At 37.3% G+C, this 20,021-nt stretch overlaps 1 protein-coding gene across 1 annotated transcript; it reads right to left on the minus strand.

Annotated features, from left to right (window-relative positions):
* Window positions 1-2,948: 2,948 nt before the first annotated feature.
* On the minus strand, window positions 2,949-7,100 carry LOC113425236 (trypsin-like). The gene is made up of 3 exons (XM_026687289.2): window positions 6,863-7,100; window positions 4,599-4,735; window positions 2,949-3,098 (listed from the first exon to the last, which is right to left on the minus strand). Exons 1-3 carry the CDS (start codon window positions 6,990-6,992, stop codon window positions 2,949-2,951), a joined length of 417 nt encoding a protein of 138 aa, XP_026543074.2. The 5' UTR covers window positions 6,993-7,100.
* Between the last annotated feature and the right edge of the window lie 12,921 nt (window positions 7,101-20,021).

Genomic DNA, 20,021 nt, shown 5'->3' on the forward strand with positions numbered 1-20,021 from the left:
AATGCATGCACATGTCTAATAAATGAATAAGAGCCAGAATGTATGGTGGGAACAGCAGCAAATTATACATTTGTCATTACATTCAATATTGCTGAATTATATTGGAAGAAAGGCAATATCTCAAGAAAATTAGGTAGCCGATAGTTATTCCAGTTGACTGAAATTATTTCTGTATTGATCCATTCAATCTACCTGCAGACTATAGCAAAGCAAGTATGGATACCATTCAGTTCATATCTAAATATTTAGGACACAAACTCAAGGAACCATGTGGGTTTCCCAGAATCTTTCTTTAGATAGACAAAATAAGTCTATTTTGTGAATCTCAAATTCATGGTTTTTAGTGAAGATGGAGCTAGAATAAATATGAAAATGTACAATATCCTATTATGAGGTTATGAGACTGTAGAAACCGTTGATAACAAATAGTAATAACATAGGTTCCGTTTCCCAGAGATTCTCAGCTGCATTCAATTCTGTTTAGTTGAAGAGACAAGAAATAATATGTAAACAATATATCTGGAGCAAACCTAGATATTATGTTTACTCTTTCACAATTCATTTTTAAAGCTAGCCAATATTCCTGCACCCAGTGGATTAGGAGTATGAATTGACAGTTCATACAATATTGCAATATAAAAATATTTCACTATAGAAACTAGATTCTATATTAGTTATAATCTATCTTGAATCTCAGCTATCTAGTTTCAGTAGGAGATATACCATCATTATAGTGTACATTGAAACTTCCTGCTTTTACATGTATTATGACACTGGCTTGTCACATTAACCCTGAAGATCAATGAGATGCTCTATTGCAACAAATACATGTGTGGAGTTTGATAATCTTTTGAATCCATTCTGAGGTCAGTCCATCATGGAGAAGCAGATTTGTTTGTGATTCTGTTGGATAAATGTAATTGAGAGAAACATTTGATCTCTTCAGCAGAGTACATTCCTTCAATATATATTTTGCATTGATTAATATAGTCTTGGGTTCACTGCTATCACAAAAAGGTTTGTTTATTCTTTCCACTAGCTGTGCATGCTAATTTAATCATTTAGAGCCATGCATTTTTTATCCAGGTTACCTACAGAATAATCTTTGTCCTATTACATCATTCGTCCCAGCTGGGTAAGCAGGGAAGGTATGTTGCAGAGAATTCAATCAAAGAATTCTAACTGGCAGGATCCAGAAAGAGAGTCTTCCCTGCTGTCGCTTTGTGGGACATTCTCCCCCCAGAGATAGACCCCTCCCCCACTCTCGTGCCCTTCCAGAAAGGTGTGAAAACATGGTTCTGTGGCCTTGTCTGGGATGCAGAGAGGAGCATACGGCCATGGGACTGGTTAGCGTTCTGAAAACTCCCTCCCATCTTTTAATTAATTTTTAACATCACTTGCTTCTTTGACATTTTATATATGTTTTTATGTTTTTAATATTTTATTATACGGTGCCCAGAGCCTCTCTGTGAGAGTGGTTTTAAAATCTGATGAATAAATAAGATGAATAAAGTTGTCTTTTGGGGATAGACTCTATTTGAAGTCTTTCTTTCTTGTACAACCAGGTATCTAGCAATATAATCACTATTTCTGGATGGGATAGTTTCTCTTTGGAGAAAAACTGAACCAGATCAAAAGTTTCCCTTTCAGTCTATCTGTATCGTCCATGGTTCAGTGCTCCTGCCTTGTAGCATTTTGCTACATATTCTTTGATTTTCAAAATGTAATTTTGTATGATTTGGTGTCTTTGTGTGTTTATGTTGGAAAGACCACTAGCCCTGCCAAATACTTTGGAGGAAAAAAAAACCTGGGGGGAGAAATAAGACTCTTGTGCATTCCAAATATACCACATGCAGAATTTTGGCATGGATCCAGGTTAATTTCAGAACCATCTCTCCCCATTTATTTTTGCCATCTCATTTGATCCAATGGAATGGCATACTTTGTGTCACATCTATTAAACAATGCCATTGGGTGGGACCCAGGAAGGGTACCCTCTCTGTTGTATCGTCTGTCTTTGATTCCAAATTTGCTAACATTATGAAAGTCCTTGAAGACTGGGTTCAAGTCAGACTGGCACTGGGTCTGAAGTTCAAGTCAGCTCATCACTTTTTGTCCTGATTAGAGTTGTGTTCATTCACAACTGCTATTTTTTTTTCTTACTTTTTTCATTGTATTTTGTTTTATATGTTTTATTCTCTATGGGCAGCCCACAATCATGGTTGAAAGATGGGCATCTCTTTAGATTTATATAATTAATAAACTAATTGACCGTTTTTGGAAAAGTTTACTATAAAAGGGCATTCTTGCAGTCAACTATAATTGGAAATGGACTATGCAGGAACCAGCAAAGAACATTGCCATAAAATTAGCAATTAGAAGAAAGCCCTTAAAAATAACACCATAAGGAAATGAACATTGAAAAATGTAGTAAATTAGAGAGAATTTGTTGACCTGGTTTTCTGAGATGTCTCATTTCTTATGTTTACTTAAACTCCTTTATATTATATTGCCTAACTACTGGAGAAATCTGAACAGATGGAACAAAAATGTCATGATGGCAGTAGTATTTCCCAACTCTGAAAAGTGAGTTTGTGCCAGTTTCTGATTTTATTTTTTTAATAGCTTTTGTTAAAAGATTTTATGTATCTAATAAGAAACACACTCAAAGAAAAAAAATATAGTAAATAGAAAAGAAAGGAAAGGAAGACAAATCTTTTGTTCAGATCAAGGATCATACATTCTATTGTGTCTCTCCAACTGGTTACTCTTAAACTGGCAGAAAGGTAGGCCTAATATGTTCTCTTTATCTGTCAGCTGCTTAATATGCTGCTCAATCTATATGACTATTGTCAAAATAAAAACATTAAACAGAGAGTAAAGTAATCAGGCTCTATTTATTTCATTTCATTCTCAAGATAAATCACATTAAGAGGAAAGTATCTGTTTCAGTTGGCAGCTATGATGTTATCAATCCAGTTGATGTACCGGCAAACTTTGGTGTAGACTCCAGGATAGCCAGGCAGAGCACAACCTATTCCCCAGGAGACAATGCCCTGGAGCTTTCCATTACAAACCACAGGGCCACCAGAATCTCCCTAAAAGACAAAAAGAGTTGAAAAGAAGAAAGATTTGATATTCCAGTTGGCAATCAATAAAAATGAAAATTTGTTACTGAATTTTTTTAAGCCTACACTAAGAAGTAGCGTCAGATCATAAGGAAACCTTGTTGAACAATTAGCCAAATCATTTTTGTGGTCCCAGCTAGGTTCCTCCAAGCTTCATAAAAGTTTGGGAGTTTATAGAAGCTTTCTTCAAAGCGGGAGGGACCTTTGTAATCTTCCATATTTTGCTTCAGTTTGAATCAAAATGTAAGAAAAACAGCCAGATTTCCCTTCCTACCACTTCAGTCTACAATGTCTACAGTGCCCTACAAGTAGCCCTCCAAAGAAACAAACAAAAATTCTAAAATAAAAATGTTATGGTCTCTTCATGTATATCTCTGTATCATATGACTCAAAATATATACACACGAAATATGTTATAAATGTATCAATTTTAAGTGAAATTGTTTTCACTTGCCCAAATAAAATATTTAGTTCAATTCAATTCCGCCCTGAAAATTCCCAGAATTCTTTCAGAGTCCCTGAATAAATAATGTATCAATATTTTTGATTAAATTATTATTAGTTTAAATTTAATGGGTTGCAAAAGGAATTTGGACTGACTAAAATGCAGAATCACAATATATTCAATTAAAATATATTTATATGTAACAGTTTGGGCCAAACATATTAGCAGTGTTCCAAATTTCAAAATTTTTCATATTATTAGAGTTTTAGAGGTTCCATAACCTACAGTTAATATTTCCTGTACAATTGAAAAATAATACTAAAATAAAAAAAGGGAAACTGACAAGAAGTGTGGAACAAATAGTTGGAATGAGTGGTTACAGTTTTAAAGAAATCTTTGTATTCTATATTCTTAAGAAGCTCAAATTCCTGTGAAAGACTTGTTTGGTATTTACCAGGCAGGGCTTTGATTCATGTTTAGAGCATTCTACAATTGCACCACATGGATTCATATCCATAACCAAGTTGATTAGAGGAGAAATGAATGTTAAAGATGTACATGTATGTTTAAATTTATATACTTCAGCCATAACTCAACATCTGGTGATATTTGAAGAACTTGGGTTTTATTGTGTGTGGTCTGCAATTAAAAATATTATCTTCTTATACCAAATAAAGGTCTTGCTACACCCTGATCTGAAAAGAGGTTTCAAGAGGTTTCCACTTCTTACATATGAACAGCTTTTCATTAACACAGTGGAAAATCTGAGCAGTTTTACTCTGTGTGGTCAGTATTTAACTTAGTGTTTAAAACACCAAGCATTTTTCATTCCTTTTTTTTTAATATCCTCTTTTTTGTTTGTTTTTTCTTCTGCTTAGCTTTATTTCTGCTTTCTGCTTTGCTTTGGGGTAATGTTTACCCATGTTTGTTGAAACGTTAAAAGGATTGTTTAAATAATATAGCTAATCTGTAAATTAATCCTGGATGCATATAATTTCAGGTGGTGAGAAAGCAAGTATCCTCACCTGACAAGAGTCTTTGCCACCCTCTAGGTATCCAACACAGACCATATTTGGGGTAATTTGTCCTGGGTAAGCAGCATTGCATTCCTCATCACTTAGGATTGGAGCATTCAGGCACTGCAGAAGATCAGGGTAGTTTACTAGAAAAAAGAGAAAGGAAAAAATAAGAAAGTGAACGGCAATGAAAATACATGTTTTATATTAAAATTTGTTAGTCTTAAAAGATGCTACAAGATTCTGTTTAAATGATCAGCAACATCCCTGTAATTCAAGACAAGTAAAAGCAACTAACTATGGTAGTTACGTAATGGAATCTTAATATGGTGTCTGAGCAGGGGTGGGATTCAAATTTTTTAACAACCAGTTCTGTGGGCGTGGCTTAGTTGGTGGATGTGGCTTGGTGGTCATGTTATTGGCTGGGCGTGGCCAACTCAATATCACTCACATTGAGGCACGCATCTCTTCGCCTGGCCTCTCATGACTGTGGGGATGCTGCAACAGTCGTAAGTGTGAAAAATGGTTATAAGTCACTTTTTTCAGTGCCATTGTAACTTTGAATGGTCACTCCACACAAGCAAAGTACCAGCAAAGGATGGAAAAAATACTGAGACAGAAAGCCTAGTCCTGCCAAGAATGTAATAAGGGTTAACCGAGAGGCAGTTTCTGTAAGCAACACCAGAATGTTTCCTTCCTGCCTTCTTTACAGGATTAGGCCAGTAATTTCTTCTAACAACCGGTTCTCCGAACTGCTTAGAATGTTAACAACCGATTCTAGCGAATAGGTGCGAACTGGTAGAATCCCACCCCTGTGTCTGAGGTGAGATAGCCAACTCAAGACAAGAAAAGTACCTCAGGGGAAAAAATGGAATTTGATGCACATTCATCTTCAGTGCTCTAAAACAGGGATCTCCAACCTTGGCAACTTTAAGACTTGTGGACTTCAACTCTCAGAATTCTGGGAGTTGAAGTCCACAAGTGTTAAAGTTCCCAAGGTTGGAAACCCCTGCTCTAAAACCATCCAAATCAGTATTTATAGGCTTACATTGTTCAAGGCTCAGACCAAGAATTGTTTTCTTCTTAATGTTAGAGCTTAAACCTGGAATTTCATAATAGATTCAAGTTGTCCTTGAATGTCTCTATCTAGTGGTGGTATTCAACCAGTTCGGCCCGGTTCTGGCGAGCCAGTAGCAGCGATGAGCAGCAGAGACTGAATGGTTCTCTCCGCCGCTATGCTGTTGGGCTCACCGGGCTCCCATACTCACCTTTATCCACTGAATTTGAAACGCAGCTGCTTTGCGTGGCACAGAATAGTGTCAGGCGGCAGCTGCTGAAGCAACCGGGATCGTGCAGGCTTACAGGAGGTGAGTTAGAACGCCTTTGCACCTGTGCAAACGCCTCTGTGCCTCCGCAAAGTGTGCATTTGGTGCGCATGTGCATGCGAAGTGTGTGCGTGCATGCAAAGCGCGCCCACCAAGCCACGCCCACCAAACCAGTGGCAAAAATATTTGAATCCCACCACTGTCTCTATCCCTGTGAATACATAAAACATTTAGCAATTCAACAGTGAGAAACACATTAGTAGATTTAGGAAGTGTTGTTTGCATTTGGTGATGCAGAGGGCTCAGGGAATGGCCTTGAAGGATATGAGGCAAATCTGCTACCAAGGCAATAGTCAGATAAGAGGGATTTGAGCAAAGGTCAAGAAAATAACTTTAAAAACTGTCTCATACAAGCCCCTTCATAGCTCACATGCTGCTAAAATGAGGGAAGTGGGAGTACATTCAAATTTGCAAGATTGTGTTATGGTTTATCACACAGTCTGCCTGATGTTTAGGATGGATTTGGCATTTCTATCCACCTACTGAGTCCTTTCAACAGACTTGGGATGGAAAGATGTTGTTCTTGTTGCTAAAAGTTATAAGCAGCCGGACTCCCGGCAGCTCTAGGTAGTTTACAAATTAAAAAACAAAGAACAATACAAGAAACCCAAAACAAAAATGACAGAGAAAAAAAAATCTGAAGATAAGAACAAGGAAAAGGAAGGAAAGGAGGCGTCAATCATCCCTATCATTTCCTGAGAAAATAGCCATCTCTTCAGGGCCTTTCGAAATATAAATGGTGGGGGCCATTTGAAAAAGCTGACCTACATGGCATTGGTTTCTTAGTCTGATCTATGTTGTCAGGCTGACAGACAGGTAGCAATTACAAATTTTTCAGTCATCTATCTGGGACTCAGAATAAGTTAGCCAATTCTTGTTAATACTCACCACCATTGCTGAGAGTGTTACCCCATCCTGAGATCAAACAATTAGTACCAACAGCTGGACATCCATTACTCAAAGGGATAGGTGAAACACTTGCACCAACAGTGACAGGGGATTCCAACTTGATGAGCATGATATCATTGTCCAAGAGCCAAGAGTTGTAGTCTGGATGGACAATTATTTTTTCAGGTTTTTTAATCTGCTCGCTCCCTTCATCTTGGATAATATCGTGTTCTCCAAGCATCACAGTCATGCGGCTGGAAGTTAAATGTTGCAGCGTTATATTTGTTGTACAAAGCAATGTCTGATCTCAACCTGAAAAAAAAAGCTTTGAATGCCTTATGTTAAAGAACAAGCAATGAGATCAACAGACATAGTTTTAGTAGACACTCCCATTTAAAATGGGAACTTTGCATGTATTCATGATTAATATCATAAATTTCACGAACAGAGATTAAAACACTTCTAGCCTGTATAGTGATGAATATGAATTTAGGGGGTCTATTTTCACCCATCTCCACAGTACAAATTCTGGTATTAATCAAGAAAGTGTTTGCTTTATCATATTCGATGCTTCCCCCCAAAGTATCTGGAAAAAATATTCCTGAATTTTGCATACAAACAAATATAATTACATGTTAAAAGAATGTACATGGGAAGGAATTCATCTTTTTAATAAGTCCAATATAAGAAAATGCAAATGTCAAAGAAAAATACGATGTTCTTTTAAAAGCTGTTTAGAAATTACATATAACTGTTGCACAAATTAGTGGAATATGCATACAAGGCCTCCAACCATTGTAAAATTATAGAAAGAAGATGGTAAATTATTATTATCTATTCACAACAATGTGAAGTCACAGCAGAAAGTTCTGGTGTTGGCCTTCATAGCATAAAGTTCTTTCTAAGAACTTAAGCAGTACTGGGTACAACTTTGGGTAGTTCACAACAATAAAATAACAATTTTATTAATCCCCACATCCTTAGTGATGTAGGGAGAAGTTAAACTTTGCCCTTAAGCATAAAGAAGTGTTTTCTCGTAAAAAGTGTTTTCTCGTAAGATAAAATGCAGGAGAAACAAGGCAAGAATGTCCATGTCAAGGTTAGATTCAGGTTTTATGCTCTAAGTATACATAATGCATACTAGAGCTTCAAAGCCCTCTTAAGATGCAAAACAAAATAGCACAAGACTATTCCTGACTTTTGGCAGATAGTATAAAACATCTGCTTCAGCCTTAACTGTTATACTGTAATTGTTAGAAACAGACTTTAGCCTTCTAATCAAAATAATATTTTCTGCTTGCTGCATTTCATCCTTGGATCACTTCCCTGAACTGTGAGATCCTGAATAGGATTCTACTGTCACATACTGGATCCAGGTGCAAAAGAATGTGCCCCTTGAATCAATTCCATGACAAGCTATTTCTGAAGAAACTTGTGACTTTCAGATAATGAGTTAGCTTAGCAAACGATGTAAGGAGCCCTTACAGATCATTACATTTGCATACTATGTTAGTTTTTCTGATGAAGTGTAATTGATTTATTTAAGATATTTCCATACCACTATCACAATCTATATAACTGAGTGGACGGTTACACTCCTGTAAGCTTACTTTGATATCATAGGCATTTTTTCAGGTTTGGGATTGCTTTTTAATAATAAAACACCAGACTAGAAATAAATAAAAGTGGAATCACAAGCATGCAAGACTTTACTGAATGAATATGACATTGATTCATTGTTGGTGCATGTTTAACTTCTATGAATAGAAATCTGCTTTTAACATAATAAAAATACAGTTCACTCACGATTTGTAACAATGGGCAGCTGAAATGACCCATTGTTGATTGATGAGGGAACCGCCACAGAAATGATAACCAGAATTCAGTGAAACCTGATAAGGGACAGCATTTCTCTGGCAGGTATATCCTCCAACAATCTTGTCATCATCCTCCTCAAAGGGGGCAGCAACTGATAAGAACAGGAACAACAAAATGATTAAATACAGTACTATTATTTAGCAAACCAACTGCAGTATATGTTCCTATTGACACCATGAAGCCATGAGTGCTATTTATAGAGAAGGCCACTACTCCTCGGTAATTTGATGCATGTTAGCCTCAGCTGAGATTACTTTATAATGGACTATCGAATGATTGAATTATTTCAACATTCCTTATATATGTTTATAAGTTCCCCAAAAAGTTATCATCAGCAGTGTTTTTTGTTTTCTCAGATTTATATAATGTATGCAGGTTTATGTAGGTATGTGTAATTTATTTGCAAGTTGTGGGATATTGGAGCAATCTATATGTTTCATACATAAAATTATACACACATGAATAATGAACACATTATTATATACACATATAAGTACATACATATATACACATATAAGTACATACAGAAAACTGGATATCAGAGCGAACAGTTCTAGGCATCAAGCCACCTTCGAATATGTTTGTATTCTATATATTTTGAGGGAAACAGCAGAAAAGGAACAATGGGAATTGTTACCAAAAAGCAATACCAAAATCGAATGGTAAAACCTGATTTATACTCAGGTGAATCTTCAGAAGAGAGAAGAAAGATTTGGGGCATTTGTGTGTGTATGTGTTTCTACTGTTAATAGATTTAGCTTTAAGTCAAGTACAAAGGAAATTTAGGACTCTCTTTCAAGTCAGACATACAAGGAATTTCACTTAAATCAAATCCAAAAGAGTTTCACAAAGGCTTCCTTGTGTCGAGGGAGGTTTCTTTACACTTCTTAGAGCAAAACATGTATTCATTGGGGCTTAGTACATCTTAGAAAATTGCAGGGTTCTAAATGGTTCGGAGAGAATAGTAGAAGTATATAAATCAAGGCTCTACCGATGGAGAAAATGGCAGTCTGATTTAGGCATTCAACTGATTAATGTTGTTGAATCCAAAGGATACCCATCAGCCTTTGCTTAAGTCTAGTTAGAAAGATAACCAGAACTGCCTATACAGTAAACCTTTGATTCAAAAGTTCTAATGGGAAAAGGGATGGTTCTTTAAAGCTAGATATTTGAGCCCTAACGCACCCACTCATTTTGTGCCCTGCTGAGGAAGATGGAGAGAAAAAGATGGCTGTGCCCACTGTACCGGCCCACTTCAGAGACTGCAGAAGAATAAAAGTATTTGTTTTAAAACTCACATGCTGCTCCGAGGAAGGCAAAGATCCACAGGACTTTCATTCTGTCTGTTGGTTTTTGTAAATTGGAATGGGGTGTCCTGAAGGAATCTCTCCCCATTTATACCCTTCCAGGGATCTTATCTTAATGGCCCAAGGCCACAACAGCTCCCTACTTCCCAGGGTCTTGCATAAGCATAATTACCAATCAATCACATATTAGACATTTTCATGATATACTGTAGTGATAAAATTATTCCAGGTGTCTTAAATCTGAAGGAAAGCATTAGGTAGATACTCACGCACCATTTGAACTGTGTGCTGGGTCTTCCATTGAACCCTCTGTCTCCCTACTTGAATGTTTCTGAATGTTCTAAGATTTTTTTGGTTTGCAAAGCCTGAGTCTTTTTTTCTTTCTTTCCTTCTTTCTTTCTTTCTTTCTTTCTTTCTTTCTTTCTTTCTTTCTTTCTTTCTTTCTTTCTTTCTTTCTTTCTTTCTTTCTTTCTTTCTTTCTTTCTTTCTTTTTTTCTTTTTTTCTTTCTTTCTTTTGTCAAGCAATTATAAGATAACAGGTATACGTATAAACATAGTTATGGATACATGAAATGGATACATATAAGAAAAATAAAAATAAAAAAATAAAAAAGAAACAATAGGACAGGGACGGTAGGCAAGATTGGTGCGCTTATGCACGCCCTCTACAGGCCTCTTAGGAAGGGGGTGAGGTCAATAGTAGACAGTCTAAGGTTAAAGTTTTTGGGGTTTGGGGAAGAAACCACAGAGTCAGGTAGAGTATTCCAGACATTGACCATTCTTTTGCTGAAGTCGTATTTCCTGCAATCAAGTTTGGTGCAGTTAACCTTGAGTTTGTATCTATTGTTTGCTCTAGTGTTGTTATGGTTGAAGCTGAAGTATTCATTGACTGGTAGGACATTGCAATGTATAATTTTATATACTATACTTAGATCAGACCGAAGGCGGCGTAGTTCTAGGTTTTCTAGGTCTAGAATTTCAGGTCTGGTGGCATAACGTATTCTTCAACGAGTAGAGGAGTGGAGAACTCTTCTTGTGAAATATTTCTGGACTTTCTCAACTGTGTTAATATCAGATATGTAATTCGGGTTCCAGACTGATGAGCTTCTATTCGAGTATTGGTCTAGCAAATGTTTTGTATGCTCTCGTTAGTAGTGTGATATTACCAGAGAAAAAAGCTTCGTAGGATTAGGTTAACAACTCTTAATGCCTTTTTGGCTATGTAGTTACAGTGGGCTCTAGCACTTAAATCATTTGAGATGAGTACTCCAAGATCCTTGACAGAGTTTGGATCATCAACAAAGTCTTGACTATTCAGCTTGTATTTTATTTTCTGATTTTTTTGCCAATATGTAGGACAGAGCATTTATTTGTTGACAATTACTTGTCCACATCAACAGTCTTTCAAAGAAACATGGCAAAGATATGGCTGCCAAAGCTCAGATGTCTTCTTAGCTGGTCCAAAATTTAACAGATCACAGAAAAAAAATCCCATACTTATGTCAGATTATGTTATTCTGGAGACATAGGTAAGAACCGTAGCTTCATTACATACAGCAGGGTAGATATCTTGAAACAGTTTGATCCACTTGTGGTTCACTTGAGAGTCTATTGGCAGTTATCCCAGTTTGCCCAGTTCACCTTGGTTTGGGGGAGATCATCTCACTCAGAGTCAAATCCCTAGATTTGATTGCATGATGTGAAAGTACTGCCTAATTAGCAACACTGCAAGTGTCTTCTCCAACAGTACCAGAACACCATAACAGCCACCTAAAGAAGAGATATCCTTCTGGATTTCCATAGGTTTGGTTAAAGACATGGTCTGCCCCCATAAAGTTTTCTGATCTTCCCCAAAAAAGTGATGGAGTCATTGAGCCAGAAGGTGGCATGTCCAGCAGAACAATTTACAGAACAAGGAGGCTGGAAGACCTTATGTAGTTTGTGGTTTGAGTGATGCATTGCAGAGTAATGGAAATATGAGTGTTTATCACAATAATTGTCAGTGTTTGGTATTTTAACTCCCACTGCTCCAGTGGTGGGATTCAAAAATTTTTTACTACTGGTTCTGTGGGCATGGTTTGGTGGGCCTGGTAGGGAAAGGATACTACAAAATCCCTATTCCCTCCCCACTCCTGGGAGAAGGTTATTGCAAAATCCCCATCCCTCCCCACTCCACTAACCTGCTTTCCAGCTCCATTCTCCTGTGCAGGGCAACAAAAGAAGATCCAGCTGATCAGCTGGAACTCGGGAAGCAGAGAATAGATGGGGACAGGGACAGTCAGAGGTGGTATTTGCCGGTTCTCTGAACTACTCCATAACTGGTCAGAACCTGCTGAACACCACCTCTGCACTAGTCCCCTGAACAAAGAATGTCAATCAGGCAAGAAGCCCCCTTTATTCAAATATGTTATTTCTATGTCTTGATGTATTTATTACTTGTGGTAAGTGTAGACCAATGTGGGAAGTCAAGAAATTTAATCTCTCCCCAAACTGTGCTGGACTATCTTGGTCCAATATGCAAAGTTCAGTTTCAATCAGAATTGTCTTCAGCTGTACATATAGAAACTTCCACAAGACCTTAAACCCTGTGCCATCATGTGGAGATACCTCTCATCTAAAATTTCACATAAGAATACTTTTCACAACAGACCACCATTCTGTACTCATAGATGACTGATGGCACAGCATGCTGTCTTATTTAGATCAATAGATAGATCGATACGTCTGTACTTAGAAGAATCTTCTTTTACCATGGTGTTCTTGTTTGTATTTATAACCTTATGCCCAGAAGAGGCATATTGTGTATACTGTATATGAATTGCCCAAGCACTGTAAACTTCCTCTAATATTTCCAGTAGAAAATGAAAGAGTTGGTTGAGATCCCTGGAAATGTTGAATGAGACTTCAAAGGGATGCCAAACAAAGCAATAGGGTTGTTTTGTTTTAAAAAGCACAATGTGTGTGGTCATTGCTCCCCAAAGTGGTACTGAAGAGCGTTTTGTATGATGAGCCGTCATTAAAGTAAGGCACTCAATCAAAGCTTTGCATAGATTTACAGAAAAATGTAAAATGGGATGAAATTTTATCCATGTGTTCTCCTAAAATTCTTGAAGGCTCAAGTACAGGAATCTGCTATCATGCTGATCCTTTCCAAGACCTCCCTGCATGTACCTCCCATTGATACTAAATCTCTTGGTTTTGATCCAGGAAATTTGAAGAGAGTTTCTTTTTCACACTTGCTTCGATGTCAATAGAATGTTGTCTGATGGTGACTAGAATGTATGGGGACAGCTATTACAGCTTGCCTTTGGAAGTTGTAGGAGCGCCATCACTTGAGACCTTCAAGAAGAGATTGGACTGCCATTTGTCAGAAATGGTGTAGGGTCTCCTGCTTGGGCAGGGGGTTGGACTAGATGACCTATAAGGTCCCTTCCAACTCTGATTATCTGTTATCTGCTAGCCTACATAGCTTTAATCTCTTTTGAAACCAAGATGGGTTGGAAGCAAGTTCTGACCACTTCTGGAGAACCGGTAGTGGAAATTTTGAGTAGTTCAGAGAACCGGAAGATACCACCTCTGACTGGAGATTTTACAGTATCCTTCCCCTGCCATGCCCACCAAGCCATGCCCACAGAACCGATAGTAAAAAATATTTGAATCCCACCACTGGTTGGAAGACCATCATTTCATTTGGTGCTGTACAACCCAAGAGCTTAATGTGCTATGTAAACAAAATACTTTTCATATATTTTGAGCATGCATTTCCTTGGATTTAGCTTGAGGTGACAACCCTGAGTTATAATTTTGTGTGAGAAGAATCTGTTTTTACTTTCAATATTGATGCCGTACCTTGTTTTTCAATATTCATGCCACCTATAACTTACCTTATTTCCAATTTAAAAAAAAATCTCACAAAGGTGCAGTACTTTCTACATATTTTTGTCTTTTCTAACTGTAAAATATTCTTGTTAAAGTGCAACATAGAAGATACCGCATATTATTTATATGACAACATAGATTTACAATGTGTATAGGCATTACAGTGCTGACAATTTTATTTTCAGTCTCACTTTTAATGATTCCTAGCAATGAATTCAACTTTGTTTTTAAACCCTTGCCACATTCTGGGTGAAATTTTATGCCAATAATTATCATTAATGTGACTGTGAACTTTGGGTTTTGTTATTGCTGTTCCACTATGCTATACTTTGTGTTTGCTTTTACTGCACTGACCCAATTATTTTGAAATTCATTCTTCCAATTGGAAAAGTTTTTTAAAAATCTTTTAAAAATACACTATTTCACACGAAAGCTACTGGACTGCTGCATTTATGAGAAAAAGCCACAAATCTTCACTTCACTATACTTCACCCCTTCTTATATCCTCTCAATTTGCTTTTATAGATTTGCTACTCCTCAGCTCTCCAATGCAAATTTTGATTTTAAAAAAATCTTATATTTTTATTAAAACAGTAGAAGTTTATTTAAGAAGACTGGACATTTGTTTATTTTTGTTCTTTGGATTGCTCTGGAAATAATAATTCAGGCAGAGTGAAAGGACTTATGAATTTTATCTGCACTTTCTTTATCATTCTTCAGCATTTTACTGAAATCCTTGTTGCTAAGCATACATTTAACAAGTATGTTGTTCTATAACTATAATAAAAATTTGATTGATTGAACCATTCAATACTGCAAATTCAAAGGTTTCTTACTTCAAATGTAGTTAACAATTTTATTTAATATCATGATTTGTGAAATTAAATTAGTGAAATTTAAATGAATTTTTTTAAAAAAAACAACTACAAAATATATAAACTTCATATGCCATTGTGATACTATAGAGCAGAAGTGTCAAACTCATGGCCCGTGGGCTGAATGCATCACCCCTGGCCACATCCACACCCTCGGTTTAGCAAAGGGGGAAAAAGTCATGATACATCACATGACGAAGCCGTGACGACATGAGTTTGCCAGCCCAGTTATAGAGCAAGAGATTTTTTTTTTAATCAGAAACTATAGAAAAGTATTTTTTCTCCATTAAGTGTGAACAAAATGTCCTGTTTTTATCCCTTGAAGCAGCTCCAAGGCCTTTTGTTGGCAATAAAATAATTAAGAGTCACCCCGCTTGACCTGTCCTTGATATGAAAGGGTACTTTGAGATATGGGTTCTGAATTTTCACATTAGCTTATCTATAACATAAAAGATAACATCTCCTACATCTGTCAGTTCCAGATGTTTCTTTCCCAGCAATTCTTGATGAAAAAAACAACTTTGGCGTGCATAAGCTCTCAAGGTCCCCTGACTCATGCTAAGGAACCTGTATCTGTGACATTTTTCTCCTGTACACATATATGTATGAACACATGCATAATACAATTATAATCCATTTACCTACACTTTGTAACACATCTTTTTAGTCATGAAACAGGATATTCCTCATACTATTATGAAGGATATTCTGTTGCAGTGCCTGATAAACTTTTAACAGATCCAAGTGGATCTGCAAAGCAATACTGTACATTAATATTCTTCCAGATCATGATTAATCCATATGGATCATGGCAGTTGATTACTTCTTTAAGTAACAGATAGACAGAGGATGATGGAAGTTGTAGTCCAATATATCTGAAGAGCACAGTGGTAGATTGCTCCCAACAGAGGATAAGCTGCCACATAAGAATGTAAAAAAATGATAGACAGCATAACAAATTAAATACCAGTTCATAGACCAACTTTCAATTTGAAAACAAATGAACAAAGATCTGAATGGACCATCATTAACTCATTCTGAAATGAAACATAGACCCAATCAATATTTATAGTAGCAGTCATAATATACTTTGTGATAAGAATTTTTTATTGCTGTTATTCACTTTAAAGCTATTTGTTTGTCTTTCAATTCAGTATTCCTAAATTACTGCTTTGAAAGAAGGTATATGTCTCAAGAAAATTAGGTAAATGTTTTAAATGCTTGGGTAGACAAGTTACTCTTTTGATACGTTTTAAAAGTTCAAAGGTGACAGTGCATATTTTCAGAAATAATATAATGTATTTCATATTAGTAAATGTATTACTATGAACTGTTAATTTGAAAACTGAACTAAAGTGATAATAGCAACATATTCAAACAATATATTCTAATTTGTTTTGTTCCTGTTTCATTGTACCCTATATATTATGAATTAAGAGAATTTGGGTGGACAAAGCAGGACCTTCTAACATCAGTATTCTCATAGCAACCATGGCACTCTTGAAAAAATGTGTCTATCCACTGGAGTTAAAAATCTAAATATAAGTGTTACTAACTTGCCCATAACCCAAAATTCAAAACAAGAAAAATCACCAACTATTTCTAAAAAAAGAGTTGTACATTTAACAAAGTATTTATTGATTGGTTCAATTGCTTTGGTTTGGTTTCACACCACCATAATTTCTAGTTTCCCAACAGTAAGTAACAGTGACAGAATAATCAAGTATAATGATAATTAAAATATCCTTGTTAATGAATAAAAATACAAACAAAGGATGGGAAGCAACCTAAACAATTAAACAATCAATACAGTTGTCACCATTCATTTAATGGAAAAATATTCTCTAGAACTTCCATTTAACTACCGTGTTTCTCACAAAATAAGGCCGGGCCTTATTTTTTTTTTGAGCCCCGAAAAAACGGCTAGGACGTCTTTTCGGGGGTGAGTTAATTTCTCTCCCCCCCCCCCACGCACCAGCGCTGTCTCCAACAACAGCATCTGAGTCGCTCCCGCTTTCCCTCCGTCCCCATAACAACAGGAAAAAAAAGATTTTGAGGTACCTGGGAGCGCTGCGTTCTGCGTTTTGGTTTAATCCCAAGCAGCTGGGTGGGTGTGAGAAGAGTCTAGTGAGCGTCTCTGCTGCTGCTACCCTTGGTGCTCCAGCCTCGGGCTCTGCAAGTTTGCAAAAGTCCCGGTGCGCAGCCCGTTCCTGCATCCAAGCACCCAGGCTGAGCTGCAGCTATCCCTCTCTCGCCAGCGCCGGAGCTCCCAGGTACCTCAAAATGTGTTTTTTTTCCTGTTGTTACGGGGACGGGGGGAAAGCGGGAGCGACTCAGATGCTGTTGTTGGAGACGGCGCTGGCGAGAGAGGCGCGAGCACCGGTGGGAACCATGGAAGCTACGGAGGCCTGAGAAGCGGCTGAAACGCTGCCGGACATCCATGCCGATGCTGCCCGCCTGCTGACCCGGGTAAGGGAGGGGTAAGGGAGCCCTCCGTGCTCCACCATGGTGTTAGCAGTGGCTGATGGTGAGGCGTAGCTGCCCACGGGGCACTCTTAATGGCAAGTTCCCCCCGCCTTCCCCCCCAATTTCGCATGTTTTAAACTAGGCCTAAATTTGGGGGGAGGGGCTTAATTTCATTTTATGCCTAGAAAATATGCTGGGTCTTCCTATTGGGGGGGGGCATATTGTTGGAGAAACACGGTAGTTTGTAGAAAGCTACCAAAGAGGATCTAATCTTGGAAAAGTCTGTTCCAGGTCAGCAGCACCAGCAGAATCTTTGGCTCTGAACAACCCTTAGCTGATGAAATTGGGAAAGACAGTAGTTTGTCCTAGGAAGAAAATATTGGTTGTGTTGCTCCCAATTGGAGGAGTAGATAATTGCTCAGTTAAGAGGGTACATTTGTATTGTGGTTGACCTCAAACTACAAATCTATTAAAAAGAGGTTGGGCTGAGATTGTGTGTTGCCCAACAATTCATGTTCAGGACTGAGCACAATCTGAATTCATGTCTTCTCTATTTAATTACAACCTTTTAAAAGAGAGAAGGGTATTTACAGAAAGCTTAAAGCATTTCTTCCATTAAAACATATTAATTAGGATATTCAATATAAATTGATCAGAGTTCTGAAAAGCAATCTAAGACTCAGAATGAAAATGTGCCAAGAGCGAAAAAGCAATCAATGGTTTTATTAAAGCTACTCTTGCTAAGCTGCTCCCCTTCAAATATTTTAAGCAACAGTCAGAACTCCCAACTAGCATGGATAAAAGAAGCCAGCGAGATGGTGGAATGGGGAGGTAGGCTCTGAATTGTTTCTGTGGACTATCAGAAGGAAAATAAGATGAAAACTATTTTCCTGGTTCAGTAGCTAGAATTTCTGTTTTTCAAATAAATAGGAATACTACAGAGAGAAATCCCTGAGGCGGCAATTCAGGGTAAAGTAGGTATTTGGCAACACTAATATCTTTAATTCAAGCTCTGGGTGTCTCTTATTAAAGAAACTCAGATCACAGAAGCATTTCTGGTCATGATGTGAGAAATGAATAATGATCCGAGAAAATGTTGCCAGTTCCTTGAAATAGTGTGGTGGCTACCAAAGCTGACATTTGCAATTACCACAAAATTTAAAACATTTGGTTGGGTGCTGTTTGTTCTCTCTAATAAATCCTGGAAAAAGCAATAAAGAATTGAGAAAGAAAATGAGAGTAAGCAATAAGAGTAAGAAGAGAAAGAGAAAAAAGAGTAAGAATAAAAATACCCATGAGCTGCATGAAGTCAAAAGAAGATCACAAGAAACTTCACCGTATTTCTACCAGTGGTTCTTGTGTGACCTATGAGTGGAATTGGCTAATGAGACTTCTCTTCTAAATACCTGCCTGCAGGCTTTATCTTGGCAAATCCTGTGATTGTGTCAGTTTTTCTCTTCTCAGGATCTTGGCATAAATTTAAGAGTGATAATCCTGTACTATTTTCAAGAGCAGAAACTACATATTTGCAATTGTGGTGAGCAAACCTTCCTGCCCTGGAAATTATTTAACAACTCTTCTAAATCTTTACCACATCTCTTCAGCGTATTCCAAAGCACACTCTTTCCCTGCAGACTGTACAGGAGATGCCTTGGCCAGAAACAACAGAAAGGACCACTTTCTACAGGTGGTAGTGGCTTGACATGGCTTCTATTGTTTTCATAATAAAGCTGCCTACATCAAAGATGATATTGGATTTTTACTGAGAGTCCTAAAACCACACGGTTCCATTTTAGGCCCAGTACTCTTCAATATCTTCATAAATGACTTAGATGAGGGAATAGAAGGGGAACTCATCAAATTTGCAGGTGACACTAAGTAGGCAGGAATAGCCAACACCCCAGAAGACAAGCTCAGAATCCAAAAGGATCTTGACAGACTTGGACAATGGGCCCTACCCAACAAAATAAAATTTAATGTGGAGAAAAGTAAGGATTTACATTTAGGCAGAAAAAACCAAAGGTATAGATTAGGTGACACCTGGCTCAAATAGAGTAACTGTGAAACAGACCTTGGAGTCCTAATGGACAATCACTTAAATATGAACCAGCAGTGTACGGCAGCATTCAAAAAAGCTAATACAATCCTTGGTTGTATAAAAACAGAAGCATAGAATCAAAATCATGTGAAATATTATAAAACCTTAGTAAGACCACACTTAGAATACTGCATCTAGTCTTGGTCATCACATTACAAAAAAGATGTTCAAACTTTGGTGTAGAGTTGTAATTGCAGGAATGTTCCAATCTCGGATGGCAAATCTCAGATAAAGAATGTTTCCAAGCAAATACAACTCAGGTAAACAAAGTCAGTAATCTAAAGGAGGATTAGAGAGAGGAAGTAAACATGTGTTAGACTTTAACTAGAGATAATTAATTACTGTGCTAAACAGTAACAAAAGTTAAGCAGTAACCAAAGTTAACCAATGATGGAGGATAACTAAAAATGTGTATAAATGCAAGACTAGACTCCAATAAAGATCATCATGATTCAGTTGTTCATGATCAAACAACTCGACTGCCTTGTCATTACAACACTTTGGAAAAAGTGCAGAGAAGAGTACCTAAGATGATTGAAGGACCTGGAGATTAAAACATTTGAAGAAGGTTGCAGGATTTGGGTATGGCTAGTCTAGGAGTGACATGATAGCAGTATTCCGGTGCCACAAAGAAGAAGGGATCAACCTATTTTCCA

Source organism: Notechis scutatus, chromosome 2 (assembly GCF_049901735.1).
Source record: "Notechis scutatus isolate UNSWTSFEM ecotype Mainland chromosome 2, rNotScu1.2, whole genome shotgun sequence".
Taxonomy (NCBI): domain Eukaryota; kingdom Metazoa; phylum Chordata; class Lepidosauria; order Squamata; family Elapidae; genus Notechis; species Notechis scutatus.